At 43.2% G+C, this 20,206-nt stretch overlaps 1 protein-coding gene across 4 annotated transcripts in view; it reads left to right on the top strand.

The window, feature by feature from the left end:
* CDK19 (cyclin dependent kinase 19) overlaps positions 1-20,206 on the top strand; it is a 251,856-nt gene that overhangs the window by 213,209 nt on the left and 18,441 nt on the right. For 3 of the 4 annotated variants that reach the window (XM_040350239.1, XM_040350240.1, XM_040350242.1), the window contains one exon: positions 528-776. In XM_040350239.1, the coding sequence (XP_040206173.1) occupies positions 528-776 (249 nt within the window). The remainder of the gene's footprint in view (positions 1-527; positions 777-20,206) is intronic. The other variant, XM_040350243.1, reaches the window with a different exon arrangement.

Genomic DNA, 20,206 nt, shown 5'->3' with positions numbered 1-20,206 from the left:
TTTTTTATTTTATCAAGTCATATTAAAGGCTTGCAGTTCATCTACTTGGCTAATAAGCAGTATTACTTCAACTTTATTTTTTTCTACTAAATTAATATAACAGAAAAAGAACACTGTTTTGTTGAATATACTGTTAGTAGTGGGGCCAATTGACACTTGAACGCAGTGTGCGTTCCTGTGTGACTCATTTGAATTGGCTGAAATCGTACTGGATTAAACTATAAAAAGAGTGCCCTACTTTTCAAAAACACACCTCACTATGCGATCCAGTGCTAGCAAACGCACTGCATTTGTGATCTGTGTTCAGTGTCTTTTGGAATATTTTGACACCCACAACAGATGGCACACCTAGTGCTAAATGAACGCTGTGTGGGAAACTCGCACAGAACGTGTGTTTCCTGCGTCACATTCTAGTGTGAACGAGCATGGTGTTATTGAATTTGTTTTACATTTTGTCATATACAGCTTAGTCCCTTATTTAGTATTATAGTTTTTTTTTTTTAATAAACTTTATTAACCCTTTTTAGAATCAACAGGCACAAAATCAGCACCAGCAACAAACAGCAAATCAACAGCAGACAACTGCTCAGCAGCAGCAAGTGCAGCAACAGAACAGCAGCCAGACCAATGGTACAGCAGGAGGAGGAGCAACAGGGGCAACACTTCAGCATAGCCAGGATTCCAGTCTTAACGCAGGACCTGCAAACAAGAAACCACGCATTGGGCCTTCAGCAGCTAATTCTGGTGGACCCTCTCTGATGCCTTCTGACTATCAGGTACAGTTTTATTCTCATGACTTATCAGTAGTCCACTATGTCATTGAGGATAATCAGTAGTATGTATGTTCTGCTATGTTTAAATAAAAAGGCTGAGCTGGCTCAACCAATAAGAAATCAGTAAGCAGTCTGCCTGTTGAATACATTGACACATGGAGTTAGTTTCTGACCACACTTTCTAGAGTGGCAACATACACTCACTGCACTGTGTGTGCAGGAGCAACATTGTAACTAATCTCTGTTCTCCTGATTTGGACTACAAATGCCTCCTCTTTTCCCCATTTCCATTACATAGGGAGGAGGCATTGCTGTGTAAAATCTGTGCTTTAGGATGCTGCAGAAAAGAGAGGGTTGCAGGTAAAGGCATAGCCCTTGGTGTGACCCAGTCTCTGGAGACTCACACAGTGAGTAAATCTAACTTGGAATATGAGATTTGGGCAGTGAAGACTGGTGCTCAAAATTTTTGGGGGGTGCAAACAAACTGAAAAATTATATTAAAAAACTGAACAAAAACCCCATAAAATGCAGCCACTGTGCCCCATAAAATGTAGCCACTGTGCCCCATAAAATGCAGCCTCTATTACCGTCATATGCAGCCTCTGTGCCCATCATATTCAGCCTTTGTGCCCATCATATGCAGCCTCTGTGCCCATCATATGCAGACTCTGTGCAAATCATATGCAGCCCCTGTGCCCATCATATGCAGCCTCTGTCCACCCCCCCCCCCTCGCTGTCTGACCGGCACACACTTACTTACTCCATCCTGGTGGCGGGTGGCAGTGGCAAGCTGTGGGACATGCTGCGGGTCAGGCGGCGGCTCCTGTGTCCTCCATGGTTCTCTGTTCTCAAGTGCGTCTCTTCTTCCGTTCCATTAGGCGTTCCATTAGAACCGCGCCTCCTAATTCGCTGAGAGAGAGGTGGTTCAGTGTTAACAAAGAAATTTGCTTTTCTAACACACCTGGGTGGACTGCGAGCGCAATGCTTTGCGCTCCAAGTCCACCTTTTTGAAGCCTATTAGAGCCTATGGCTCTAAACAGGTGCTTCAAAAAAAACACCCCCGCCACTGTAATTCAGGCGCCCGGCGTCCGAAAAGGGGCCGGACACCTGAATAGGGGTGGCTACAGCGCCCATGGATAAATTCATGCTATGCATGAATCTATCCATTCTACATAGAGGGGGAGATGTGACAGAGGGGGTGGCACCCGTGCACCCTTAATGAACACACCGCCACTGCATTTCTGATGAGTTCTGCAAGTAGTGCTTTCCAGATTTTTGTGTACTATGTTAGCCATAAAGCTCTCTCCAGGTTGCAGCTGTGGCAGTCTCTGGTTTGATATAATTAACAATCAAAAATTGTGGGCAGTGCTCACCACCTCTTTACATAAAAAAAATATATCTGTGAACACTGTGAATTACAAATCAATATCTCCTAACATATACAAATATTCAAAATAAAGCAAGGTACTAATAGCAAGAGTCATTAAATAGTGTCCAATTTTGATTAAATTATCAAATTTCACCATCCATAAAACACGATAAAAAGAATTTTGGGAAATTTCATCATCCATCACCTTCATGTTAACCGTCCACCAAAATTTCCAAAATGAAACAATCAGTAAAACAACCATCATCTTCTAGGGAAAAGATTCAGTGAAGCAAACCAATAATCATTTACCTCTTCACCTTGCAATTGTGTTATGCTCACTGGAAATATAGAACTTCAAATTATAGAAGGTCCCCAATGCTTAAAATCCAGCAAGAACCCCAGGAGGGGGAATGGCTGAAGTATGCACTGGTCAGCTTTTCAACTTCACATATTTCCCAGAAGACTAGACTCCCAGGTCATCAGATCCCCCCCCCCCCAATGTAGCACCTTTTCCTCTTAGTTGAACATAGAGAAAGACTCTTAAAGCACACAGTGAGTTACCTCAGAGTTGATTCCACTAGGTGCTTTCTTTTATAAAATCACCACCAGTTGCATGCTCCACATGCTTGTTTCCACCATTAAGGCTCCATGCACACTGGCAAAACGTTGCTTCTACAGGAGTTTTGTGTTCTGCCTGTAGAAGCAGCTCAATGTTATCCTATGTGTCCATGCACATTAGGACGTTAAGAGACGTATTTTGAGTATAAGGTTTAGAGGCAGAAAAAAAACCTTCGGGTTCGCGTTTCTGATTGGAGCTTGTAGGTAGAAAAAACGTAAAACTCTCCTAAACTCGTGTAAACTTTGTACAAAAAATGCTCAAGCGTTTTTTACTTCCGAGAGAACAGATGTTTTTTTAAGCCCAGTGTGCATGTTGCCTCAGCCTAGAGCAAGATTCATCCCACTGCTGCTCTTGCCTTGAAGCAATTACAGGTTATCAGTTTAGAGGTAACCCTGAATAATGGCCCTAGAAATTTGTGGCCTTCAACAACTTAGTCACCAGTTGTCTACTACCCTCTTTTCATTGTGAGTACACAAGGCCTTGCCTTATTTTGAGCCCAGGTATTTGTCTGCTAAGCAAAATATCTTTTAAAGCAGAAGTAAAGTTCCGCTGTTACTCACTGTGAGCAGGCAAGCTCTTTATTGCAGAAGAGATGTGCAATGTCACTACAATATAAAATATACCTACCTGCTTGCCCTCAGCGCTGGCCCACATTCTGTGTGCTGGGATAAATAACTCTTGCACATGTGCAGGAGTGATGTCATCCCCTGCCAATTGATGAAGTCAGCCGAAGACCAGCGCAACAAAAAAAAGATGCTGGCGCTGGCAAGGGACCGAAACCTTTGGAGGAAAGGTAAGTAAAGCTCTCGTTAGTTCTGCTTTAAAAGACAGAGTACAGTCCTGCTGCAACAGATGACCTCAGTTTATGCCTCCATCCTTGCTAGATTTATTGGTAGCCCTAGAAGGAAGGTCTGGGGTGCAACATTTGTATCTACACTGTTTCCTACTACATTGTAAAGTATGGTTTCCAGATCTCTTATCCGTTCATTAGATGTTCTCCACTTGAACAGTGTAGGTCCTGTGCACAAATGCACCTCTGTTCTTCCTCTAAAGAAGTATCCATCTTTTTCTTCCCCCGACCGCTCTCTAACTCCGATGTATGGGCAACAGCGGGAGGGGCAGAGATCTCCTTCTGATGTCAGCCGGGAGGTCACGTGGCTGCTGTGTTGGCTGCTCAGTCCCTCCCGCTGTAGCCCTTAGATGGGGGACGAGAGCACTAGGAGTCACGTGACTGGCCTGAAGAGCTCTAAAAAAACGGTACTTAGAGGCTATGTTTTCCACAAATATGTATACTGTGTGTTAATGCTGCATAAAAGGGGGTGACAGTGAAGATTTACTTTAGAACTAATAGAGACAGGATGGGGGACAGGGGGGGGGAGGTGGTTGATGGCTTACAGACATAGAGCTGACAGGCAGGTAGGGAGGGGGGAGAGGACAGAGGAGAGCTATGGATGATGGAGGCATGTAAACTGACCGTGGTGTCAGGGCTTAGCAACTGTGGTCAGTTTACAGGGGGAGGGCAGAACCAGGCAGGATCAGCCAGGTATTTCTATGTTATACAGGGGGTCAAATTACACAGCACAAGCACTGTGATGTATAAAATGCTTTAAAGGAACGGAATCCATTTTTTTTGAGGGGGGGTGGGGGGTACAAACATTAATTAGTCATGTTCTGCCCTGGTAGATCAGCAAGTAGGATACTCTGTTCTTTAGTAGCAGAATTCCCTAGGGCAGGGTAATTGGGTAGGTTATGATGTAGCTACCACAATCCCTGAAACACATTTGGGTGTGAGTTAGAACTCCTTCTCATCCTTCATATTATGAATCACCTTCTCTCTGCAAAAAGGTTTAGGTTGTTCTACTTAAATCTTCGACTATTTACTGGTTAGTCTTTATGATTTGGAAATTTCTTATTTTTCCAACCTTGCTTTTCCTGGGGTCAAAGGTTTGGTATGATCTACTTCGGCCTTTCCCCTAGTAAACACTCTTTTTGATGACTACTATTTTATAAAAGTGAAGGAAATTTTAATTGTGAGCTTTCTGTTATTTTGATAAAGATGGCGATAAATTTATGTGTGTGATACCATAGTATATATGTAAATTTCCTTCCTGCTACTTGCCAAAGAACTTGGACAAAGCAAATAACATATAAGGCAGTGTGGTTTTCATAGCTGACACCTTGTTATCAGCCTTTCTGTGATCTTGCCTGAACGCCTTTCCATTCTTCACTGTCAGATAGGTAGACTTGACAGAACTGTGACACATTTTTTCCACTCCTGCTCACCTGCAACAAAAATAGATATTACCGAAACTTTATCACGTTTCAAGTTGTTGGTTTGAATTAGTACTATATTGCAACATGAGAAGTCTTTTTTTTGCAGCCTCAATAAACTGCTGTAAAAAAAGATGTATTTATATGTTTATTTTATTGATGTGTTTAGTTATAATAGTTACAACAAAATCATGATAAACATTAATGTCTGCCTTTCACAATTAGAATATTTGCAAATTCTGACACCTTATGCAGCTTTAAAGTGACAAGTACTGTAGCTGCTGACTTTAAAAAAATAACTTGCCTGTCCAGAGATTCAGCTCTGTCCTCCTCTAGTCGGTCTTTGGGTCCCCGGCGCCAGCACGTTTACTATGGGAAGGCAGCTGTGACTCCTTGTGGCTTTACAACTGGCTCCCCTCTGCACATGCGCGAGCCACGCTGCACTCTTTGAATGGTTCCACAGCCTGCTGGGACCTGTGACGTGTCCCAGGAGGTTGCAGGCATGGAGAAGGGGGTGAACTTCCACTGGAATTGCCTAGGTGATCCCAGTGGAAGTGAGAGCGGAACATCTGTTTTTCAGTGACGTTCTTTTTTAAATTGTGTTCATTTTCATTTGATGACAGTTGATTTAATTATGTGACATACTAATGTCGTCATGACAGTATGGTTTTAATTAGACATAAATGTACAGTGTTTAGCTTTACACTTCCCAGAGGTCCAAGTAACATTCCCTTGGTACTTAAAGCAGAACTCTTCTTGTTGACTGCCATTCTGCAGGAAGAGGACCGGCAGCACTGGATGAAGGAGGAAGTTGGGGACAGTGCTCTAATGTGGAGAAGGTAAGTATAACATGGCAATCATTTTCCTGGCTTGTGCATTGATGGGCACAGGACTTCTTCGAATTCATAAACAGCTGGATAAAGAGCCGCCTACAGGAGAAATGAACACTGGTAAAAACTCATTGGTCTGCACTGGTAAACTCCGACCACAACCATAATGCTTCTGTTCTTTGCTATTGTTTTTCGGACAGTAAACATGTTTTCTTCAGCTCTGCTGTTCTCTGTTCATTTAAAAGATTTTTTTGGAAGATTTTTCTACTATCAACAGCTGCTGGTAGATTCATGCTGGCTTTATGAATCCTAAAAGTCTCTTCAGTTACAGTATCTCACAAAAGTGAGTACACCCCTCACATTTTTGTAAATATTTTATTATATATTTTCATGTGACAACACTGAAGAAATTACACTTTTCTACAATGTAAAGTAGTGAGTGTACAGCCTGTATAACAGTGTAAATTTGCTGTCCCCTCAAAATAACAGCCATTAATGTCTAAACTGCTGGCAACAAAAGTGAGTACATTCCTAATGCCGCATACACACCATCACTTTATGTGATGAAAAAAAACGACACTTTCTGTGAAGTATAAAATGACGTTTTTGAAACTTCAATTTTCAAAGACGAAGTTGCCTACACACCATTGTTTTTCTCACAATGTTCTTGCAAAGCGAGGTTACGTTCCACCACGTTTTACCATTGAAGCTTGCTTCATAAGTAGCTTCTGGGCATGCGTGGATGAAAAAACGTCTTAGAAAACGACGTTTTTTGCTACACACGGTCAATTTCTGTGAAGTAAAAAGTGCACTTTTGAAAAACGACACATAAAATTGAAGCATGCTTCAATTTTTTTTGGTCGTTTTTTACAAGACATAAAACGACGTTTTCCCCCACACACAGTCAATTAAAGTGACGTTTTTAAAAACGTCATTTTTTTTCATCACATAAAGTGATGGTGTGTACGCGGCATTAGTGAAAATGTCCAAATTGGGCCCAATTAACCACTTCCCCTCCCTGTGTCATGTGACTCGTTAGCGTTACAAGGTCATAGGGGGTGAATGGGGAGCAGGTGTGTTAAATTTAGTGTTATCACTCTCACTCTCTCATACTCTCACTGAAAGTTCAACATGGCACCTCAGGGCAAAGAACTTTCTGAGGATCTGAATAAAATAATTTTTGCTCTACGTAAAGATGGGATAGGCTATAAGAAGATCACCAAGACCCTGAAACTCATCTGCAGAACGGTGGCCAAAATCATACTGCGGTTTAACAGGAGAGGTTCCACTCAGAACAGGCCTCACCGTGGTCAACCAAAGAAGTTGAGTGCATGTGCTCAGCGTCATATACAGAGGTTGTCTTTGGGATATAGACGTATGAGTGCTGCCAGCATTGCTGCAGAGTTTGATGGGGTGGGGGGTCAGTCTATCAGTGCTCAGACCATACGCCACACACTGCATCAAATTGGTCTGCATGGCTGTTGTCTCAGAAGAAAGCCTCTTCTAAAGATGATGCACAAAAAAGCCTGCAAACAGGATATAGACTACTGGAACCATGTCCTGTGTTCCGATGAGACCAAGATAAACTTATTTGGTTTAATCAGGGTTTGACAAATTTGCTTGGAATCTAGGAGCCAGCTAAAAAAGTTAGGACCCAAAAAACGCACCCTGTCCCGCCAAGCTTGCGTGCAGAAGCGAACGCATACGTGAGTAGGGCCTGCATATGTAAACAGTATTCAAACCACACATGTGAGGTATCGCTGCGATTGGTAGAGCAAGAGCAATAATTCTAGCCCTAGACCTCCTCTGTAACTCAAAACATGCAACCTGTAGAATTCTTTAAACGTTGCCTATGGAGATTTTAAAGGGTAAAGGTTTGTCGCCATTTCACGAGCGGACGCAATTTTGAAGCATGACATGTTGGGTATCAATTTTTTTTTTTTTTCTTCAATACTTTTTTTTATTGTTTCCATACAAATACAAAGAAAAATTTACAAATCCGTTTTTTTCCATTCTTAGTGCATTTTATGTGCATACAAGCGAATAATTACAAACATTAAAAGCGTCCATTCGTTCCATTCCCCCCTCCCTCCCCTCCCTCCCTCCTATCTTACTTTAAAGTGCATACACGTTTTTAGTTCTATTCTTTCCCTTAGATTATTACCCATTTTTCTTTAATTTAAAGTGAGCGACCTATTTTACCTAACCACTGTTCCCATATTGCTTTAAATTTTTTGAGGTTGCCCCTTCTAATCCAAGTTGCCCTTTCCTTCCCAATTGTGCTATTAATTACATTAAACCATTCCTCTATTGTGGGTGGATTTTGTGCTTGCCATTTTAGTGCTATTAGTTTCCTTGCCTGAAACAGGCATCTTATAACTGCTTCTAATGTATCCCTCTGCCCCATTCCTTCCTCAATACATCCTAATAGGCAGACCCTAGCTTCAAGTTCCAGAGTGGTGCCGAAAGTTACATTTATAGTGCCCAGGATTCCAACCCAGTACCTATGCAACTTTGGGCATTTCCACATCATGTGGATAAGGTCCCCTGTATCTTGGCATCTGGGACATTTGTCATCCAACTTCCATCCAAATCCATATAATCTCTTTGGAGTATAGTAGACCCTGTGTAGGAGAAATAAATGGGAGACCCGTTGTGACGGGGCTAATGAGACCCTTATCCCCAGTTCCAGTATCCTATCCCATTGGTCGTTCGTTAAGGGTCCAATATCCTCCTCCCACCTCTGTTTATTCTTGCTCAACTTCTCTTTTCCTATCAACTGATCACTAATCTGTTCATATAATTCTGAGATAAGACCTTTCAGAACCCCCGTCTTAATTAGTCTTTGGAGATGCGTGAGCTTTTGCCAGCTTACCGGCTGTGATTTAAATTGGGCTTGTAGTGCGTGTCTAACCTGTAAATAAGTAAAAAACATGGAGTTTGGAATGCTAAATTCACTACTTAACTCTGAGAATAGTTTTAATGTACAACCTGTGTACAGTTGTGCCACTCTGGTTATCCCCCGTTTCTCCCATTCTTTTAGTTTCCCCATGGCCAAAATTTCTTTTAAATTATTGTTATCCCATAGTGGGGAATATTCTGTTAATCCTTTATAGCCCAGAGCTAATTTTGCTGCTTGCCATATCTTCATCACCATCTTTACTGTTGGATTCTTCACCGAGAAGGAATTGGCTTCTAAGGTCTCTATTACAGATCCATGAGGAGACCCACTTAGTATCATTTTCCCACTCGCATTTCCTCCGCCCTCTATACTACACCCCCCCAAATGCTGCAACTGTGCCGCCAAATAATAACTATAAGGATGTGGGACCGCCAGCCCTCCTCTGTTTGTTGGTAATTGCAACGTTCGGAGACTGATCCTTGCTTTACCCTTTTTCCAGATTAGGGTCCTAAAGAGGGTCTCTATCTTTTTAAACCATTGGTTATCAATCCATACTGGGGAGTTGTGGAGCACATAGAGCAATTGTGGCATCCATATCATTTTGATTAAATTACTGCGGCCGGCAACCGACAGTGGCAAATGTCCCCATATCTCCGCTTTACGTTTGAATTTACCCAGAAGTGGCACTAGGTTATCATTCACAAACTGTTCTGGGTTACGTGTTACCACTATGCCTAGGTACTCCATCTTCTCCCCAGTTTTTAATTGAGGGATTCCTATTCCATCCATATTATTTGCCGGGTCCACTAACAAGAGTGTTGACTTTTCCCAGTTTATCACTAAACCCGAGAATCGTCCGAACGCTTCTACTGTTTGAACTGCAGTTTTAAGGGAGGTTGTAGAGTTGCCTAGAAAGAGAAGGATATCGTCCGCATACAGTGCGACTTTTTCCTCCTCTACTCCTCTCTGAAACCCCTGTATTTCCTGTGTTGCTCTAATAGCAATCGCCAAAGGCTCAATTGCCAGGGCAAAGAGGAGGGGGGACAATGGACATCCCTGTCGCGTTCCCCTTTCCAGTTCAAACGACTGTGAAACTTCATTATTTATTTTTATTTTGGCCCTTGGGGAATTATACAGTAGCTTTATCCATTTAATAAGGGATGGACCAAACCCAAACTTCTCCAGAGCATGCCAGAGATATTCCCACTCCAGACTATCAAAGGCTTTGGTGGCATCCAATGATAGAATAGACCTATCTCCCATATTCTCCGCTGGAGTCTGTAGGTTTAGGTACAGCCTTCTTATATTTATACTCGTAGACCGATTTGGAATAAATCCAGATTGGTCTGGATGTATTAATTTCTGTATATATTTGTTTATTCTCGTTGCCAATACTTTAGACAATATTTTTACATCTGAACAAAGCAAAGATATGGGTCTATAGGATGATGTATCTAATTGATCCTTCCCTTCCTTCTGGAGCACTATAATAATTGCTTCCATCATTGAGGGGGGTAGCCTTCCTCCTTCTTTCGCCCAATTCAGCTTTTTTAATAGTTCAGGGAGCAGCACCTCACCATATTGCTTATAAATCTCCGCTGGCAGGCCGTCTGGCCCTGGGGACTTTTGATTAGAGAGTCCTTTGACTGCCTGTTGTAGTTCCATTAATGTAATTGGGGATTCAATGACATTTCTGTCCTCCTCTGAAAGAGATGGGATTTCTATTCCTTTAAAAAATTCTTCCATCTGCCCTTTAGCTTCCCCCTTTTTTGAACTATATAAATCTTTATAGTAAGCTGCAAACGTATCCACTATTACAGATGTTTCAGATGATATCCCACCTCCTACCATCCTAACTGCTGGAACATTAGAGGGTGCCATATTAGTTTTTGCTAGGAGGGCCAAAGTATGGCCCACACTTTCCCCCTCTGAAAAAGCACTCTGCTCCTGAAATAGACGCTTGTTTTCAACTTTCTTATTAACCACTAACTTATATTCCTGTTGCTTCTCCAGCCATAGTTGCTGTTTAGACAATGTTGGATTTTCCACATATTGCTTTTCAGCCTCTAGGACCTCTTCCCTGATTTTCTCCTCCCATTCCCTTGAGTTTCTCTTAATCTTAGCTACCTGCTGGATCAATATACCCCTGAGGAATGCCTTTAGGGCGTCCCACACCACTCCCTCTGGCGCTGTCCCTATGTTAAAGTCCAGAAATTCCCTCAACCTAATACTAATTTCTTCTGGCTTCCCCATCACTTCTAACCAGAAGGGACTTATTTTCCAATTACTTAGGGGACATTTCTTCCCTGTATTTAGTGACAGCACCAGGCTTTGATATTTTCTTTTGTTAACCAATCTTAACTTTGTTTCTTTAGTCAAATGGGTCTCTTGAATACAGATCACCTCTGCCCCATACCACTCCAGGGTAGTGAAAACTGCAGCTTTTTTCACTGGGTCCCCCACCCCCCGGACATTCCAGGAGCCTATATTTATCATTTTAGGTCTCATACCCAACCAAAGATATCAATCTAAAGCCGGCCCTTAACATCAAAAGGTAAGAAAAAGAAAAAAAATTATATACCATTTTTAAAACTACCCAGGAAGAGAGAAAAAAGAAAGATGCATTTGAGTGTGTATTCAAATGCAATTCCTTCCCTTGTGCTAAATGAGTATAACGTGATACTTGTGCTATGATATAATTTAATTTACCCCCCCCCTCCCCCCCTCCTCCCCTCCCCCCTTGCCTATCAAGGCCAACCCTTAGGGCTGTACATGTGACCTCTTCCTTCCATCCCTCCCTTACATTACCCATATCTATCGTGATCCTGCGCAACCACCTCCCCAACACTCGCTCAAAAAAAAAAATATGTGTGAAAAAATATATATTCCTTTTCTTCCCCTCCCACTACCCCCTACCCCATTGTATATCTATCCATATCCTAACTTCTATTTTTAGTGTTAATTTTTAATATGTGTTTAAAGTGCACTTGCTTTACTATTCTTTTCTTCCTTAGTATTTCAAAACATAATTCCTCCTTATTTCAAACCCCCCCCCCCCCAAAAAAAAAAAAAAAAAAAAAAAAGGGAACCCCCCCCCCATTACTTTCCAAATTTATAGCCCTTATTCAGTCTACTCCATAATATCCAGTCCATCAGCTTGTAGTTTCCTGTGCTTTATTCTGTTCCAGCCACTGTGCTGCTTTTCCTGGTGTATCAAAAAATTGAGGACCTCTACTGTCATTATTCTTAAACGTGCTGGATACAATAGCGCATATTTAATTTTGTTCTTTAACAGGTTACGTTTGATAGGCGTAAACTCCGCCCTACGTTTGCTGAGTTCTGGAGAAAAATCTGGGAATAATGAAATCCTTGAGCCATTGTAAAAAATGTCTCCCTTTTCTCTTGCTTTTTGCAGTGCTGCGGTTTTATCAGTAAAATTAAGAAACTTCAAGAGTAATGGCCGAGGATGTCCATCCCTGAGGTGCGCTCTGAACGGGACTCTATGGGCCCTTTCTATTGCAAAAAGTGGTGAAAAGGCATCCTCCCCAAAAATGTCTCTAAACCATCCTTCACAGAACTTTATGGGGTCAGTACCCTCACTATGTTCTGGGAGGCCCACCACCCGAATATTATTTCTGCGTAGCCTGTTTTCAATTTCATCAAGTTTAGATGCCTGCCATCCATTTTGTTCCTTTAATTCTTGCATCTGTTGTTTTAATATATACACCTCATCCTCTACTTGACTCACTCTCTCTTCTGCTGATGTAATCCTCTGTACAGTCTTTTGTAGTTCCTGGCCCATTATCCCTAATTCTTCCTTTATTTCTTGTATCTGGTTGGTCAAATTGTTCAGTGACCCCCTGCATGCATTTATGGCGCTTAATATCTCCTTTAGTGTTGGCTCTTCCTCCCGCCTGGGGTCATCTGCTATATTTACTAAGGGAACTTCTACCAAAGTTTTTGCTGATGCCGTTGCACCCCCTCCTTGTCCGCCACTTTTCCTGTCCATCGCAGCCCCGGTCTGATTTTTACCCTGTGTTTGTGAATGCTGTGCCGCTTTTGCAGGTGATTTTACTAAGGTATGTGTACTCTGTTCCAGTTAGCTGCTACCGCTGCTGCTTGCCGCCTGCGCGGCCTTCTCTTTATCTTTCGCCGCTCTTGTTATTTGGGGGCACCCACTCTCCTGGTTGGATTGTCCTTTTTTTTTATAGCTGCTGCCATTGTAACCTATCCAGAGAGAAATAGGGGTCTTTTGAAGTTCTAGAGTGTTTTATATTGGTCTCGGAGGCACAGCAGTTTAGTGAACCTCTCAAAATCTATGTACCCCCCTGTTTTCGCTGCTATATTTCACTGGCCCAGGTCCTCATATACTTTCAATGTCTCACTTATGGACATACAGTGAAGAATTGTTAAATATATAACGGTAGAAAAATATGAGCTTTAACTGTCCTTATGGGCTGCAACTAACAGGCATGCAAAATATTCAGTCCAATAAATGTATCAGCAGCGGATTTCCCCCCCCCCCCCCCCCCCGTCAGGGGAGCTCAAAGCACCCAATCAGCTCAGCGGAGCGGAGCAAACCGTGAAGAGGGGAGGTATGGAGAGGTATGGAGAGGGGATACATACAGCTACATACAGCTGCTCGCCTGCGCTTTCTTGCTCCACCCTCCAATCACACCGTATTACGCTGTTTCGATCCGCATAGGGAGAGAATCCCTATCCCTATGTGGCAGGAGGGGAAGGCTGGAGCAAGGAGCAAGATAATTGGGATTCACCTGATTTTATCAACAGAGGATACGAGCCAATATCCTTAATTAAACAGCTCTCTCTCTCCTACTTCCGTAGGCTATGAGAGGAGGGAATAAGGTGGATAAGGGGATAAAGTGCAATATGCAATGTGCAGAGTTCAAACCTTTGTGCGAATTCTAATTTACATCTTTGCACGTTTATTTCAATTAATTGCCCCAGTCATTCAAAACTCTCTGGTTGACAGTCCAAGGAAAGCAAGCCGGCTCCTTAATTTCCCCTTTCACTTTAGTGGGTGATATTCCATCACTTAAGAGTCACAGTTTTATCTGCGCCCCCACCATAAACACTGTTCATGTGCTTTGAAATGTTTTTTTTTCACGCTGCCCCTACCAGGGGGATCTACTCAGTTTACTGATCCCAAAAGAGCCATCCCACTGCGCCACTGTTGCCAGATATAGTGTGTTTTAAATTAAATTAAATTTTACTGTCCAGATCTCCTCCCTTATAGCACACAGGACTGCTCCAACTTTTTATGCAAAAGATCACTTAGGGGTTACCTCCACCAGTCCAGTCCCCCGGAGCGCTTCCAACCTGGGCGCTTCGATGGGGGCGTGACCGGATGTGGAAGATGCGAGCGTGTGAGGAGTGAGGAGTGATGAAGCCTGTGTGATCCCCTAGCCGCCTCGCTCCAATTCCTCCCCCCTGTATGGGAATCTGTTGCCAAATGACCGCGCAGCGCTAACCGCACACTGCACAGTACAGCTTTGCAGACGGCTTACCATACCGTGGACATCGTGGCAGCTGACTGGGAGCTGACTGTGGAGCCGTTGGGATCCAGCTGGATACTCCCCCCTCGTGCGGCGCCTGAAGCCGATTCGCCCGGACCACTCAGCTGGGAGATCACGTGATCAGCGGCGCAGAGTAGTGTGGAGAGGTGAGCGGCGGCGTGTGGAGGAACGACTGCAGCCAGGTTGGGTATCAATTTACTCGGCGTAACATTATCTTTCACAATATAAAAAAAAATTGGGCAAACTTTACTGTTGTCTTATTTTTTTATTTAAAAAGTGTATTTTTTCACCCAAAAAAGTGCGCTTGTAAGACCGCTGCGCAATTACGGTGTGACAGAAAGTATTGCAACAACCGCCATCTTATTCTCTAGCGTGTTAGAATAAAAAATATATATAATGTTTGGGGGTTCTAATTAGAGGGAAGGAGATGGCAGTGAAAAAACACATTAGAAATGCTGTTTTTTTGCTACTTGTAATGTAATGTAAACTGTAATGCCAACGGCCACCACAAGATGGCCACTCCTAAGATTTCCTTCTGCAGGCCTCAGCTTCCTTCTGTGAAGGCCGCAAAGCCGTGGCCTCAATTACCGGCCGGCCCGCGCCGGTAATTGAGGCCACGGCTTTGCGGCCTTCTGCAACCTCAGCTTCCTTCTGTAGAGGCCGCAAAGCCGCGGCCTCAATTACCGGCGGGGCGCGGCCTGCTGCGATTGCACACCCCGCGCCGGCCGGTAATTGAGGCCACGGCTTTGCGGCCTTCTGCAGCCCTAAGCTTCCCCAGTCGCCAGGTCACAATTTCTTGTCGCAAATGCGACCTGCGCCCGGATTTTGTCGAGGCCTGGTTTAGATGTGTCAAGCGTGTGTGGCAGCAACCAGGTGAGGAGTACAAAGACAAGTGTGTCTTGCCTACAGTCAAGCATGGTAATGAGAGTGTCATGGTCTGGTCTTCATGAAAGCTGCCTCACTGCACTGAGCTACAGTTCATTGAGGGAACCATGAATGCCAACATGTACTGTGAAATACTGAAGCAGAGCATGATCCCCTCCCTTGAAGACTGTTCCCCAGGATAATGACCCCAAAAACACCTCCAAGATGACCACTATGCCTTGCTAAAGAAGCTGAGGGTAAAGGTGATGGACTGGCCAAGCATGTCTCAAGACCTAAACCCTATTGCGCATCTGTGGGGCATCCTCAAATGGAAGGTGGAGGAGTGCAAGGTCTCTAACATCCACCAGCTCTGTGATGTCATCATGGAGGAGTGGAAGAGGACTCAGTGGCAACCTGTGAAGCTCCTGTGAGCTTGTTGCCCAAGAGGGTTAAGGCACTGCTGGAAAATAATGGTGGCCATGGGTGTTGCTAGATCTACAAAAGATCTGGGGCTAGAGCCCATAGCAGCAAAGTAAAGAAAGTCATACACTTGGGTGGGTCCCCAGAGCCTCCCTCATTACATCAGAGTCCCCAGAGAGACCCCCCCTTACATTAGGGTCCCCAGAGCTGCTCCTCCTCTAGCATTAAATTCACAACGTGTGAAGGGGGAGGCAGGGCACTAACAGCAATTAAGTGAAACAAAAAGAAGTGCAGCGCTAAATATATGTGAACTGATATACAAGACTGTAATACAAATCTAGTAACGTATAAGCATAACACCAATAGTGCTCAAAAGTCCGTAAATAAAAACAGTTGCCTTGGAATATTAAAGTCCCATAAGGTATGCAAAATCAATTAATCCAACAAAAAGTGACTTGACGTTGAATATGACGTGAAGGTCTATAGTGAATCCACCACCAAAGTAAATGGAGGCTTACCAGAATGTGTGGACCCAATTAAGCTTATACTTAATGGGTCATATAGGCTTAGTAAAGTGATGGTATCCTGATTCAGAGGTATCTTTAGATGACAAAGCAGAAGGAGATTTCCAATGCGATGCAGTGTAAATGTACCAAGAGAAGGATTATCCCAATAATCAGCAAATGATGATAAGGGCTTGAGCCCATATATTCAATCAAAACTCAGCATGTGGAGAAGGATAAAAGAGAAAACGAAGATGCACATAGTGTAAAACTGTATATGTAAGTTTACTTAGGCAGTAAAAAGATATGAAGTTTACACTCACATTTCAGCAGACCAAAAATCAGGCATATAATCATAAAAGCAGTAGGATCAGCGGTTTCCCGACGCATTTCGATCACTAGATCGTCATCTGGGGTGTTAGAGCACTAACAGCAGCCAGGTCTAAATGAGAAGGTTCCTACATGGGAGGGAGCGGAGTTAGACAAATTGTGGTTGGTTGGTTGATAGCAACCAACCACTGAGGAGACAGTAAGCCAGGGAGGTGGCAGCAGCCAGCCCAGGACAGAACTGCAATCCAGAAAGTTCCGCTCCCTGCTGAATGCCAGGGGGTGGAGTCATATGGTTGGTTGCTGGATGCTGTGCGGTCCTAGCAACCAACCACTGTTGGAATGTCAGTCAGTGGCGTGCAGGAACCGGAAACCACCGCTGCACCCAGAAAGAGATTTTGGGGCTTTAGCCCCAGAAGCCACCCCCTAGCGACGCAACTGATGGAGGCCACTCAATTTGGACATTTTTACTTGGGGTGTACTCACTTTTGTTGTTAGCGGTTTAGACGTTAATGGCAGTGTGTTGAGTTATTTTTAGGGGACAGCAAATTTACACTGTTATACAAGCTTTACAATCACTACTTTACATTGTAGCAAAGTGTAATTTCTTCAGTAGTGTCACATGAAAAGATACAATAAAATATTTACAAAAATGTGAGGGTGTACTCACTTTTGTGAGATACGGTTAACTAAGATTTAGTGTTAAATTAATGCTAGATAGATTAAACCCTGGAAACCTCTCAATTAAAGACGATGAACACAGGGTTTCCCTGTTTTATACGGGTGATCACTCTGTGCTTCTGCTGCTGTCAGTCAAATACTGTGAGCAGGGGCTAAGCCACTCTGTGTGTGTCTATAGACGCACACAGCCTGTCTTGGAAGCGCGCCTCATGTGTGATCCCTTAGCATACAGCTTTCTATGGGGGAACCACTGGAGAGCGTTGGGGGAGGACCCCAGAAGATGAGGTAAGGGGCCACTCTGTGCAATATCATTGCATTAGAGCAGGTAAGTATAACATATTTTTAAAAACCTTTAGAACCACTTTAAGTTGCTATAACCTGTTTTTATTGAAGGAGTTCATGTACATTTTATATTGCACTGTGCCTCAGTGGTAAGACACTGTCTGGGGAATTCATACAATATCTACAACAAATGTCGGTGATTGTCCCAACTTCATGTACCTGTTGGAAACGGCATGCACAGAGTGTAAAGGTGCACTGAGCCTGGAGTTTTGTAGCTAAGCCTGATGGGATTTAAAGACAATAGTTCCTTATCGCGTCCGCTCCCTGTGTGATTGACAGCAGGCATTGAATGAATCCATAGCCATAACCAGCGTCACTGGTTGCTAGAAGCCTGTCAGTTAAGAAAGTCAACAGCATCCTTGACAACTAGTAGCTGGTGGGGAGGGAATAGCATCTGCAAAAAAGCTGCCCTGCTACATTGTATACAGTGCAGACAGATCACCTGCTACAAGTGCGTACAGTGCAGCATATCACCGCTTTTACAAATATTAGGATGCAACTATATCTGACACATGTTTCAGTAAAGCTACTAAAACTGGTGACAGGACAGGGCTGTTTGATTTCAGTTACAGGACTCCTCATAGCTTTTTGTATTGTCGTGCATCTGGGCAGTGGGCTTTAATTTTCATCCCTAACCTTTGGCATTGTTTTGTTTAGTCCTTCATTTTTATCTGGTGACAGAAGTGGGATCGTTCTACGCTTGCAAGGGCATTACATTCACACTTGACTCTTGTGTTAGGTGGGTTCCTTATGGTCTGGTTTCAACTGTCCTGCTGGGAATCACGCCTGACAAATGGGTCATTAACGTCCTATTTACCCCCCCCCCCTCTACTAAATTTTAACAACAAAAAAATTCTGTTTTCTGGTTCAGATCTGGTTCCCCCTGCTGATCTGTTTTACATGTGGACTCCATGCCCTCTCTGAAAGAAGCATCATTTAGATGTATTTTGTTCTCTGGCTATTACGCCCAAGTCTAAAAATGTATGTATCCTTATTGTGCATAGAGCATGTATGATACAAAATGTTTGCAATTTTTAATTTCATCTAGGTTGCTGATGATTGTAAGGGAACCCAACTTCCTCAGTGGAAGAAGCTAAGCTCTCTTCCTCTCTGATTATTAGGAAACATCTAGTGGAGACCCTCCAAGCCAGGGTCCCATTAAAACTGCTTGGTCTGACACTAAAGATCTGCCAAATCCTTGGGCAACTTGAATCTGACACTTGCATGCTGGAGGTGGTGTTCTAGGGCTGCAAACAGGAGTTTTGCTTCTTGCCCCTGGCCTATTTCTCATCTTCAACCTTCCTGTGTTTAGCCCTCTAGGTCTTCTGGATCAAGGTGTCATTGCCTAAGTTCCTGTGGCAAAAGGATTTCAGGGATTTGTCCTCCAACTTGTTAATTGTTTCCATGCACAAAGGGGGCATTCTCCCTCATCTTCTGATTGTCTTTGCTTAAATACAGAAATTCTGAATGTAATTCATCATTTCTATCATAGCTTTCCTTCATCAGGGAGACTGTCTGACTCCTATGGATATCAAGGACATGTACCTGCATGTCCCTATCTTTCCAGCACACCTGGGGGAGTAGCACATGAACGAAAAAACTCTGGATAGCCGCACTCCAAAATAACTTAAAATAAAGTTGGTCTTTTTATTTTCAAATGCACATGCATTCACCGCAAACAACAGGTACAGAAATGGCCGACGCGTTTCACGCTGTACTTCAGCGCTTAGTCATGGCTAACCTGATGAGCATCCTGGAACTTTGAGCGATTGGGCTGTCTCTGCTGCATTTAAACATCCTGCTGGTCCAAATTCAGTTGCCCAAAACGCTATAGCAGTGGCACACATCAACCATCGGCGTGAACCAAAAGTCTCACCATGACAATTAGATGTTTGGTTCCTGTCCTGGGCAAATCTTCCAAGTCCTTATTTTTCCACCTAGATGTAGACATTTGACAGATGGCTTCCTCAGCTAGTAGCGCCTGGTCTGTGGGAGTGGTCCCAACACCTGAAGGTGTTTCAGGTCCTGTGTTGCAGGTGGGGGATCCCAAATGTGGTCCACCAAGATAAAGGAAAAACTAAACAGGTTTGTTTCAAGTTACTTAGTGGAAGCAGTGGGTGCTTTGATTTGAATGAGTACACCCTGATCTTTTCTTCTAATGGGCATTCTGATCACCCTCTTTGTTGTAGACTGGTCCAGTCAGATGTGGTATGCTTTCCTAGTAAGACTCCTGGCAGATGCCTCACTGACTCTGTCAGATTGTTTGTAAATTCCATCTCAAGTACTGTTTTGCCATCTTATTTTACAGCTGCTGGCTTTAATAGCATGGCTGTTGAAGCCTTTTTTTTGTTAGGGGAATCTTTGAATTTGTGTTTTCATATGATGGTTACAGCTAGAAAGGCTGCTTCCTGTACCGTGTTTCCCCGAAAATAAGCCAGGGTCTTATATTAATTTTGGCAACAAAAAACACAGTAGGGCTTATTTTGGGGGTAGGTCTTACCATGAAATGTGCTGTCTTCTCTCTCCCTGCTTGACAGGAATCTCCAGTGTGAACTGAGTTAAAATGCCTGTAAAATCCTATAATCCACTCTATTACAGTATTATATCATGTAAATGTGTGTTTCAGTAATATAATTGTGCCAAATACCTTCGTTATAGCGCCGCTCTGCACTTTTGTGATCTGCCAGGGCTCTCTTTCCTGTAATTTTATTACAGAAACACACACATTGTACATTATATAATACTGTAATAGAGTGGATTATAAGATT

Source organism: Rana temporaria, chromosome 4 (genome assembly GCF_905171775.1).
Source record: "Rana temporaria chromosome 4, aRanTem1.1, whole genome shotgun sequence".
Classification (NCBI taxonomy): Eukaryota; Metazoa; Chordata; class Amphibia; order Anura; family Ranidae; genus Rana; species Rana temporaria.
The sequence above is the reverse complement of the archived record's forward strand: the minus strand, read 5'-3'. Positions and strand labels throughout refer to the sequence as shown.